This window comes from Homarus americanus, unplaced genomic scaffold (genome assembly GCF_018991925.1).
Source record: "Homarus americanus isolate GMGI-L3 unplaced genomic scaffold, GMGI_Hamer_2.0 scaffold2539, whole genome shotgun sequence".
In the NCBI taxonomy this organism is placed as follows: Eukaryota; Metazoa; Arthropoda; class Malacostraca; order Decapoda; family Nephropidae; genus Homarus; species Homarus americanus.
In genome coordinates this window covers 3,733,986-3,746,485 of record NW_024725489.1, presented here as the reverse complement: position 1 = coordinate 3,746,485, position 12,500 = coordinate 3,733,986, and the positions used below count along the sequence as shown (strand labels likewise).

General features: G+C 42.3%; 2 protein-coding genes across 3 annotated transcripts in view; one reads left to right on the top strand and one right to left on the bottom strand.

Moving 5' to 3' along the window:
• LOC121865010 (protein sidekick-1-like) overlaps positions 1-12,243 on the bottom strand; it is a 45,552-nt gene extending 33,309 nt beyond the window's left edge. The window contains exons 1-4 of the mRNA XM_042364305.1: positions 12,207-12,243; positions 11,838-12,098; positions 10,579-10,869; positions 109-384 (exon numbers count right to left, since the gene is read on the bottom strand). Coding sequence (XP_042220239.1) covers positions 109-384; positions 10,579-10,869; positions 11,838-11,898 — 628 coding nt within the window. The 5' untranslated portion in view covers positions 11,899-12,098; positions 12,207-12,243. The remainder of the gene's footprint in view (positions 1-108; positions 385-10,578; positions 10,870-11,837; positions 12,099-12,206) is intronic.
• Positions 1-12,500, top strand: part of LOC121865009 (fibronectin type-III domain-containing protein 3a-like) — a 36,151-nt gene that overhangs the window by 8,872 nt on the left and 14,779 nt on the right. The window lies entirely within an intron of this gene.

Genomic DNA, 12,500 nt, shown 5'->3' with positions numbered 1-12,500 from the left:
TGTGTATTTCTGTGTTGTGCTCGTGCGTGTATATATGTTGTTTGTATATAATTGTGTACATATGTGTGTCAATAAGTAATTAGCACAAGGAACATTGTAAACACTCACCTACACGATAAGTTGTTCCAGTCAATGGATCACTCTCTGGACCATAACCTTTACTTGTAGCAGCCCTGACGGTGACGCTGTAGGTGGTACAGGGAAGCAGGTCGGTGGTGGTGTACGTGTTGTCAGGGGTTATGGTATGGTCCATATGCCCCTCCCAGGTCCAGGTAATAGTATAGTTGGTGATGACGCCGTTGGGCTTCTCTGGGGTGCTCCACGACACTCTTAGTGACGAGGACGGTGCTGGCTCAACCGACATGATGACTGGAGGTCCTGGTTCTGTAACATATTGTCACCAAGACCATTAGTGCCTTAATATCTTATAGTTAACTGTGGTTGACAATACTGGAGATCATCGTCATAATAAACCTTTAATTCTTCTCCCAACGCTTTCACCGCCATGAGAACATCTGTGATGGTCAACAGTGTGCATGAACTGTTATGGAGGTGCCTGACGCTGGTGACTGTCCCTTGTAAAGAGAAGGATACACCAAGGTCTCTGGAGACTTGTGTTTAGTGTACTTGTGAAAACAATAAGTAAATACACTTAATGAAACACGTCTGTGTACGTCAGGTTAATCCTGGGAGGCAGTTTGAGAACTAGTGAATGAATATTAAACGGAGGCAAGTTCCACCACTGACGGCAACAATATTTTAAGTAATGAGTCTCGTACAATAATATCCTCTACTACAAGAGCGGTGAAGGACCTGTTGGTCTAAAACAAAATATAAAAAAGTGATAAGGAACAAGTAGTGATCTGGCTGAATTTTTAAAGAAGACGAATAGTTTGGAATTTATTCTTTCTTTTAAGATGGTGGATGATCTGAAAAGTCATTCATGCAAACAGCTAACAAGAATTTCTATTAAGCATTACGAAATGAAATATTTTAATAAAGAAGAAAATTTATATAAATTCTGCTGTTTAATTCCACGTTTGTACACACATTTAAAACAGTTGTGGATTTCAACATCGGATTTAGTTTGAATTAATAACAATCTACATCAGTCACCTACATGCACTTTAAATGACCCACAATATAACTCGTGGACGATGAGGGGTTGTCAGACCACAGCTTACATCTCAGAAACTCCAGTCTGACCGGACATTAGCCGAGGGCAAAAGTATAGGGTAACTCTGCGGTTGACCAAGGATTGTAAATCAGCCTAGCTCCCCTCCCATGTGACATGTGGCCCCAACAAAACATGTAAGAAGGCACCAGCTGACCCTCTTCCGATATACAATAACCTACTCTCTGAACAAAGGCCGGACCTGACCTCACAATTAGCCAGGTCACTTGTAACCCTTGGAGCCCAACTCAAGGCCTCTCGTGTTACACGGCCCCACCTGACGACTTCTCCTTACATCTCAGAAACTCCAGTCTGACCCGACGTTTGGGAAGTCAAGTGTAGGGGAACTCTCACGGTTGCTCTCCCAATATACACATGGCCCCACCTGATGACTTTCCCAGATAGTTCTGAAAAAGTCCAGGCCTGACCGCACATTTGCGGGGTCAAATGTAAGGAGACCCTTCGCCGCCCCCCAGGCCAGCTGAACCTGACGGCTCGCTTCCCAATATATAGGACGTCCTGGTCCTCCCTCCAGGATTCGCAGAGAAGTAGTTGTCTTGTAACAAGGTGGCCAGCTACGACACCACTAGTGCTGCTCCAGCGAAGTCAGGGCCGGAGGCAAGCCGCCTCCGGTCAGGACCGAGACTTCCCTCCGGTGTCCCAGCTAAGCAGGCGCCCTCCCGACACCAGTGGTCCCGCTAAGCAGACTACCTGCTAGGCCTCCCCTAGGTCACGTGAGTGTTTGTCAGAGCTTTCCGTGGGATGAGTTACTTACGTGGGAAGTGTATTCATTTCATGTTCGTGTCCGAGAATCAGAGTGTCTAGTAACGTAATATGATGTCCTAGTAACGTAAACATAATGTCCTAGTAACTTCAATAGAAGGTGTTATTAATGGGTCCATGTCATGTCGTTAATTAATAAAGAGTTGTAACGAAGCAGTGTTTGAGAAGTCGCCCTTAAGACGTAATAGAAGTGTATTGACGTATAAGATACGATAAGTGTACTGACAGTGTAAATAACTATCACGGCCACGCTACCAAAGTCTTCCTCTCTTTTACTCTCTTACTAAATATTCTTCTTATATATATATTAATCATCTTGTGTAAATTTTTGTAGCATTACAATGGTGGCAGCGCCTTAACGTAATACTCACGCCTCTTAACTTTAGTGTTCAGTACAGTGATAGTTAGAATCTTTTGAAGTAATCTCGTAACTATCTTGACGAAGCAGGCAGTACAAGGGTGGTTGCATTCGTAACATTATATTGGTGGCATTCACGCTTCCCTCGTCCCTTGTTATTGGTAACAGTGTACTTAACGTAAACCCATGCCCTCCCTCATTTTAGCCATAACACCTGACTCGTTGTTTGAGTATTGTTCGAAAGTGCGTGATAAGGAGTTCATGCAAGATATAGTTACATTATATAGGTGACAGCGAACTATATGTAATTCACGCTCTCCTTGTCTCTTGTTATAGGTGACAGCGAACTATATATGTAATTCACGCCTCCCTCGCTTAGTTATTATAATGGTAGCAGCGAACTTAACGTAAACTCACGCCTTCCCTCGGTTAGCCATAACACCTGGCTCGTTTCATCCTTCATTTGTTTCAGTCTAAGTTTGTCTACAATTGTGTAATAAGTAATTCCCGTGTCGTAGCGTGAAAAGTGGCCTAGTGTGTCACCGTTACAGCTCAAGTAAATGTCTCTCGTCGTGGTATGCGCGAATTTTTTTTTTGTCTAGAAATATGTTCAGTGCTTAACGTAATTTCTCAGTGTTCCCCGCGTTCTGTGAAATTCTCAGTATCCCAAGTGCTTTTTAATTGTCGGTCAGTGTTAAATGTACCCATTGTGTTTTAGCGATAGAAGCGGTGTCTGTACTAACTGTTATAACTTAACATGTCTTTTAACCTACATCCTCCTCCCTGTCCTAACCCTCACCTCACCCTCCGTACCCATCCGTTCCCGCCTCGCTCCACCCTGCCCTGCCCTGCCCTGCCCCGCTCCGCCCCGCTGCGCTCCGCTCCGCTCCGCTCCGCCCCGCCCCGCCCCGCGCCCCGTCCCGGGTACGCCTTCCCTAGGTCACGCGCGCATCATGGCCGAATGTTTCCCGCCCCGCCCGCCCGGGTGACCACCAATGTTTTGTCCTGTGAGTTATGCTTCGAAATTGGTGGTTAGTGTTACTTAACATTGCGATAATTACAGAGCTTCACTCAGTGTGTTTTTATGCTAGTATGATTTGTAATGTACTCTTTGACGCGTAGTGATAAATAATATTCAATGTAGTGAGCAGAGCTTCACTCCCCGACCCAGCCTAATGAGAAAATTGTCGTGACGGAAATAATAGTTACCAAACATTGACGTAACTTATAAAGTAAATATCTGTTTTTTTTTTGCGAATGCACTTCCAACTAATCCATCATCCCTTTAGGATTGTTTCTGTCAAATGTCACACACAGTACCGCCCCATGGCTAGCCGGAATCCGTCCACAGCACATATAAGAAGAGAAGTAGCAGCGTGAGGAATGCAGCGTGAGGAATGCAGCACCACACCCGCCACGCACCACCCCCACTTCTTTCAAGTCCTACCTGGTCTAGGATTAAGAAGAGTTTATATTTTTCTACTAGGAAGTTAAGGAGTGTGGAATGAAGTGCCACACAACGAACCCTGGTGAGCCCAGCCAGGGAGGGATTCACCACTGTGGAAGGTGTAAGACAGGACGGTCTTTGGTCTCGCCGACACTCACGTACGGAGGGCGAGGCCTGGTCCGCGGAACCTGCCTTACGAGTTATCTAATGAGACGACAGCCCAAACAGTGGACCGGCTTCATCCCAGCCGGAGAGGGCCGACGGCAGATGAACAGAAAATCGTCTGGAATATGTTGAAAATGATGATGTTGCAGAGAAGAAATGCAGATGAAGCAGAAAAATTCATCTGGAATATGACGGAAAACGAAGATGTATAAAGAAACGCAGACGAGCAGAAAAATCGTCTGGAATATGAAAAGGCTCTAAACGTAGAGGAAGAACAGGTGAACAGAAAAATCATCTGGAATAGGATAGAAACCAGGAGGAAGTGAGAAGAAGTCAGATGTGGTGACACGACCTACAAAGTGCGGTATTGAAGAAAGAAAAACGTGCTATGTGAAGACAGAAGAGACGCTGTGCTGACATCAGAAGAAAGTCGACGATGACAAGGTGGATAATCAGAAGGACCAATCGACTACCGTTGTTGTGCTGCCAGCATTCCTTATTTTCAGATACCAGCTGGATGGAGGACTTGAGCCATGCTGAACCCAACAAATGTACTGATGTTGTTGATGTTGCTGTGTGTAATAAAAAGATATAACACCCTAACATGTGAAGTAGGAGCATTTTGTATTTTGTATTTAATTCTCTGATTTTTGTTAACATGTACTACAAAGAATGTTTTTTTAAAAAAGATTAGTCACTTTTTCTATGAGTTCATTTGATCAATGTTTTGTATTACCAAACACAATGTTGTAGCCATTTACTGACTGAGATGAATTATTATTTTGACACGGCCTGGTTAGGCAATGTAACACCTGTTTTTGTTTGTAGAATGTGATTTGCAAGTTTGCCTCGGACACTATGCTAGATATGAAGGATCTTTAGATCACTCTATGTTCAATTACTGTGTATGTATTTTATTTTTTTCTCCTGTCATAGAAGCTTTAATCTTGGCGGGAGGTATAGTAAGCTTTGTCAGATCAAACTATGCCAGTAGAAAAACATACATCTCTAGGGTTATTATTTGTAAAATGTAAGGATGCATTATCGCCTGAGGGACTATATTAGATACTGCACATGATGTTACTGTCTACTTTAAATGTATCATCAGTTCTCTGAGCATGTAAGCTTTGGTCTTGGCGGGAGGTGTAGTGAGGGGTTGTCAGACCACAGCTTACATCTCAGAAACTCCAGTCTGACCGGACATTAGCCGAGGGCAAAAGTATAGGGTAACTCTGCGGTTGACCAAGGATTGTAAATCAGCCTAGCTCCCCTCCCATGTGACATGTGGCCCCAACAAAACATGTAAGAAGGCACCAGCTGACCCTCTTCCGATATACAATAACCTACTCTCTGAACAAAGGCCGGACCTGACCTCACAATTAGCCAGGTCACTTGTAACCCTTGGAGCCCAACTCAAGGCCTCTCGTGTTACACGGCCCCACCTGACGACTTCTCCTTACATCTCAGAAACTCCAGTCTGACACGACGTTTGGGAAGTCAAGTGTAGGGGAACTCTCACGGTTGCTCTCCCAATATACACATGGCCCCACCTGATGACTTTCCCAGATAGTTCTGAAAAAGTCCAGGCCTGACCGCACATTTGCGGGGTCAAAATGTAAGGAGACCCTTCGCCGCCACCCCAGGCCAGCTGAACCTGACGGCTCGCTTCCCAATATATAGGACGTCCTGGTCCTCCCTCCAGGATTCGCAGAGAAGCAGTTGTCTTGTAACAAGGTGGCCAGCTACGACACCACTAGTGCTGCTCCAGCGAAGTCAGGGCCGGAGGCAAGCCGCCTCCGGTCAGGACCGAGACTTCCCTCCGGTGTCCCAGCTAAGCAGGCGCCCTCCCGACACCAGTGGTCCCGCTAAGCAGACTACCTGCTAGGCCTCCCCTAGGTCACGTGAGTGTTTGTCAGAGCTTTCCGTGGGATGAGTTACTTACGTGGGAAGTGTATTCATTTCATGTTCGTGTCCGAGAATCAGAGTGTCTAGTAACGTAATATGATGTCCTAGTAACGTAAATATAATGTCCTAGTAACTTCAATAGAAGGTGTTATTAATGGGTCCATGTCATGTCGTTAATTAATAAAGAGTTGTAACGAAGCAGTGTTTGAGAAGTCGCCCTTAAGACGTAATAGAAGTGTATTGACGTATAAGATACGATAAGTGTACTGACAGTGTAAATAACTATCACGGCCACGCTACCAAAGTCTTCCTCTCTTTATACTCTTATACTATCAATATTCTACCTATATGTAATCTTCTTCTTGTGAGTTTTGTCTCATTACAACGACTCTCGGCTAGACATTATTACCAACAGTGATCCTAACCTTGTAACCCACAAAAATACAAGTACACACCTGACTGGTTATATTCATACCCCACAAAGTCTCCAGTCGATCCATCTAAGACTATAAAGCAAGGTGTGTTGACAAGATCCGGGGTGACGTCAAAGAAACACACGCACAAAACACGACCTGGGTGTATGTAGACCTATGCCCTGTCACCTAGGTATACTGTACACGGCTCCAACATCTACGGAGAGCAGAACACGAGTACAAATCTGTATTGCGGCAGTTGAATAAAGACCAGAGTATTAAGACGAAGACACAAGAACCACACTGTTACCCTCGACCCCAGGCCTGAGGGTGTGACTGGCCTGTGGAGTGTTGGTGGTCGTTACACACGTTTAGTTGTTTATGTTCTCACACAGCCGCTGGTGTATAACTCTGAGAAAAAAGTCTGAGTGGAATCATCTTGGTACATATTTCTCACCCATCCAAGTACACCAAATTATGACAAATTGAGTGAAGCTTTAATCAGAATTATCGGAAGATTTGATTCTACAAACTTTCTCTCAGAGAAACAACACATAACCACAGACGCAATAGTCTGGGAACTTTTCAAAGGTTCACATGCCGCCTGTTTAACAAAGCTTCCGACCTGGAACAAGTCAATCTCCTAAAGGAAACACTGTTCTGCCACAAGTCTCAAAGAGTGGAGTGCCTCCCACCAGCGGCAGGGGTTCTTCTCCTGTCTTCGAACAGAGCCCTATACCTCGCCTTCATCTGGGCCAGAAGTGACACTCCCCTACTGAAGATGCCATCAACAGAAGATTACGGGTGGAAGTAGTACTCAGACACCTCATCATGGAACCCCTGCTGGATATCCCGACCACCTCTTGCACCATCTCAGCAGTGTTGATGTAAGAATAGCATCCAGTTCCTGCACCTGCAAGAAGTCTGCACTCCCCTGCACTCGTTTGTGCACTTGGCCCTGCAGTAAATGAGGACCAATACCTCATGAACGCTTAGAGCTAACTCTTTGTGTTTGGTTTGAGAATTTTCTATAAATTGTGTCATGATATGTGTTATAAATTCTTAATATTTTTCAGCGTTTGTGGTAATGATGTCAGTAAGCTGTGGAACAAACCTGATTAGTTATGGCAGTATTAATGCATTATATGTCCAGGATCAAGAGATGATTCGACGGTAACATGCATCATTTGTGCATTGCCAAGTTCAATAAAAACAATACAAACATATTTTTATATGTATGTTCCCCCATATTGTTTCTTGGCAACAACAACACAACAAATGCTTACCATGAGTTTGGTCATTACTCAAGGACATTGTTCATTTTCGGTCATTGGCAACACAATAATCATATTTGTCTCGATATGACGATTAACATGATAGGTCACACATAATAGTTCTTGACTAATGCCCGACCAAGAGTAAGCGGACCTAGCGGTCACGTGGTTGATCTTATGACCCCGTGTGTATGACCAGGTGACCTACTGTGTTGTATATACCTTCAAGTGAGGTTCTGCTTTATTACAAAGATCATTTAGACATCAAAACCAGCCTTATAGACCTTCGGATAGTTGTTTTAGGGCTGTGTTTAGCATCTGACCTTGATACCCTGATTGACCATAACAGTAACATTGAAACCTTTGACCTTTAGGACCATAAACTTTCAATTACCATCAGGTACAGGTACATGTGTACCGATTTTCAGATTTTTGTCCAGAGTTGTGGCAAATATGCAGATTTTCCTCTGAATAATATATTCCCGCCTGGGACGGAAGAGATAGAAATACGAAACAATTTCCTGTATCAGAAACTTTCTTGGATACAATATTTTTCACCACGAAAAATTCTGATACAGGAAATCAAGATCAATTTCGTGTTCGAAAATAAACTACAAAGGTAAAGTAATGACTGATGAAAGTGTCACTGAAATGACACGTTGTCCTAACATGTAGACAGAGGATAAATGTACAAACATAATAAAACAGTGAATTTCAGATATACGGAACTTTTCAATTTATTTTTAATTTTGATATTTTGAGAGAGAGAGAGAGAGAGAGAGAGAGAGAGAGAGAGAGAGAGAGAGAGAGAGAGAGAGAGAGAGAGAGAGATTTGTATTCTAAGAACTTCATACAACAGAATCTTCAGACAACTAAATATAATTTCGTCAGTTTTTCCTGTGTAATGTAAAGTAACAATAACTAAGATAAAATGGTTAATGTATACTCCTCTTACTATACGGAACATGTATTACGTTAACTACTAAATAACACAGCGAAAAGTCACACAGGTGTAGTTGTCAAAGACGTCGTCCCCAGACAGAGACTGAAGATATGTCAAACAGGACGATTGAAACTTTTAATTGACTGAGTTTATATGACAGAAAAACACACAGTAGGCGAAGGTTCAGCAGAATGGCAGCAGTAAATACGCATTATAAGCAAGATAGATGACAAAGGTATGAGAACTAAAACTAACCTCTCCAGTACATTAGTTGTTTTTAATATTACACTCCAGCATATCTGATTGAGTGCAGACGCGGTCATTCTCCTCGTATCCTTCATCCCCTCTCCACCTTTACCTCGTCCTAAACCAATCCCCTGTTCCTTCATACATCCCGCCTCTGTCCTTCCAAACCTAATATGTGCCCTTCTCTTCGTTAAAACAGGCAATAGTTACTCCAGACAGTGTATCATGTTACTTAGCCTTCTCACAACACGTCACCCAGGCAGTGTATCATGTTACTTAACCTTCTCACAACACGTCACCCAGGCAGTGTATCATGTTACTTAACCTTCTCACAACACGTCACCCAGGCAGTGAATCATGTTACTTAACCTTCTCACGACACGTCACCTAGGCAGTGTATCTTGTTACTTAACCTTCTCACAACACGTCACCCAGGCAGTGTATCATGTTACTTATCCTTCTCACAACACGTCACCCAGGCAGTATCATGTTACTAATCCCTCTCACAACACGTCACCTAAGCAATATTTAATACAAACACGTCACTCCAGGCAGTGTATCATCATGTTACTTAACCTTTCACAACACGTCACGCAGGCAGTGCATCGCGTTACTTAACCTTCTCACAACACATCACCTAGGCAGTGTATCATGTTACTTAACCTTCTCACAACACGTCACCTAGGGCAGTATCTGTTACTTAACCCTTCTCACAACACGTCACTCCAGGCAGTGCATCAGTGTTATTTAACCTTCACAACACGTCACCCGAGCAGTGCATCATGTTACTTAACCTTCTCACAACACGTCACCCAGGCAGTGTATCATGTTACTTAACCTTCTCACAACACGTCACCCAGGCAGTGTATCATGTTACTTAACCTTCTCACAACATGTCACCCAAGCAGTGTATCGCGTTACTTAACCTTCTCGCAACACGTCAACGCGTAGACAGTGAATCATGTTACTTAACCTTTTCACAATACGCAGGCAGGTGTATCATGCTATTTTAACCTTCTCACAGTGTATCATGTTACTTAACCTTCTCACAACACGTCACCCAGACAGTGAATCATGTTACTTAACCTTCTCACAACACGCAACATAAACTTCATTTTTTTGCATTTTTTGTTTTCTGAATTACGTGACTTCATTATTACTATTATTATTATTACTATTATTATTATTATTATTATCATTATTATTATTATTATTATTATTATTATTATTATTATTATTATTATTATTATTATTATTATATATATTTTATTATTATTATTATCATTATTATTATTATTATTATTATTATTATTATTATTATTATTATTATTATTATTATTATTGTTATTTTGCATGCAATTCACTTTCAGCATCACCGCCACGTGTCATGCATCATCATCATCATAATATCATCATTATAATCATCATCACCATCATCATCATCGTCAACCAACATTTTAATTATCATCATCATCATCAACCATCATCATCATCATCATCAGCCATCACTATCAACTTCATCAACCAACACTATCATCATCATCATCATCATCCAACACTATCATCATCATCAACTAACACTATCATCATCATCATCATCATCAAGTAACACTATCATCATCACCATCATCAACTAACACTATCATCATCATCCATCATCACCATCATCAACTAACACTATCATCATCATCATCATCATCATCATCAACTAACACTATTATCATCATCATCATCATCAAGTAACACTATCATCATCATCCATCATCACCATCATCAACTAACACTATCATCATCATCATCATCACCATCATCATCATCATCACCATCATCATCATCACCATCATCACCATCATCGTCATCCACTACTCACTGTCCTCGTCTGTCCTTCCGTTGGTACATTTGTCTGGAGTGTACTCTTCATCAGTACTGGCGGCCACACACACGTGGTAGGTGGTCCAGGCCTCCAGCTGGGTGATGGTGTGGCTCAGCGAGGTGGTGTAAGATGTACCACTACCATCACCCTCACTGACGGGGCTCCAGGTGATCCTGTAGGTGACGACACAGTTACCGACGCCTTGTGCCGCGGTCCAATTCACGAACAGCTGAGAGGACTGATCCATCACCTTGGCCGCCACAACGTCCTGGAGGTAGGGATCAGGGTCTGGCGGGATGATGGACAACAGTGAGTTATATATGGCTGACATTAATCTGGTTTAATATTTTTATTTTTCATAATTATGATGTTATAATTCTATTGAAGTCTTCACAATATTTATAGCTAAGAGTAACATCTAATGATATTTTTTTATATTATATGCAGTAAATGTGGTCCAGCAAACTTGTTCACTATATTGTGCTCCTGTTACTGACTATGGAACTGTCTGTGTCAACTATAATATATGTGTCTGGGTTAACTATAATATATGTGTCTGTGTCAACTGTAATATATGTGTCTGGGTTAACTATAATATGTGTCTGGGTTAACTATAATATATGTGTCTGCGTCAACTATAATATGTGTCTGTGTCAACTATAATATGTGTCTGTGTTAACTGTAATATGTGTCTGTGTCAACTATAATATGTGTCTGGGTTGACTATAATATATGGGTCTGTGTAAACTACCCTGTATATGTGTCTGTGTAAACTATGTGTCTGTGTCAACTATGTGTCTGTGTCAACGATGTGTCTGTGTCAACTATGTGTCTGTGTCAACTGTGTCTGTGTCAACGATGTGTCTGTGTCAACTATGTGTCTATGTCAACAGTGTCTGTGTCTATTATGTGTCTATGTCAACTATGTGTCTGTATTAAGTGTGTCTGCGTCAACTATGTGTCAGTGTCAACTATGTGTCTGTATCAACTATGTGTCTGCGTCAACTATGTGTCTGCGTCAACTATGTGTCTGTGTCAACTATGTGTCTGTGTCAACTATGTGTCTGCGTCAACATACTACACGGTCTCATATTCTTGCTTTAATAAATCACTGTTGTTATCTATAAACTCACAAGTCTTCTTCCCAACAAAAACAATAATATAATACACAAGAGAATGTTAACAGCCAGTTTTGAAGAGAAGAATTAAAGAAAATGGTAAGACATCATTAACGGTAAAGAACTCGGGAGTGTTACCAGGGGTGGTCGTTGTTGTGGTCGCTGTAAGAGGCGGGTCTACTTTACCGCTGTCACTCATCGGCTGGACAGTGACAGTGTAGTCAGTACACGGCTGAAGACCTGTGATGGTATAGTTAATGTTGTCACCACCGTCCACAGTGTGAGTCCCGCCGTTATCACCGGGAGTCCAACTGATGATGTAGGAGGTCGCGCTAGACACCGGCAACCACTAGGCATTTATAAAGTCTGCTCCCGCTAACAGCATCAGGTCTGAATTATCTGTTGAAGAAAGACCATAACACCAGAGGTTATTAATGACAGCAACACACACACACACACAAGAACCGTACACAAACATCAGTAAAACAGGACACTACCGATGGTTACCTTGAAGGCTCTTCTCGTCTCCTTTGTTCTGGAAAGAGAAACAAATATTATCATTAATGTAAGAAAAAGTTAATTTAGTTTTTAATAATGTTTTATGTCAGTCCTTCCTGAGGCTGATAGTTTACCATATATTGTATTGGTGGAGCATCATTATTACCATCACCAGTCTACTGTGTGTGTGGTGGAGCATCATTATTACCATCACCAGTCTACTGTGTGTGTGGTGGAGCATCATTATTACCATCACCAGTCTACTGTGTGTGTGTGGTGGAGCATCATTATTACCATCACCAG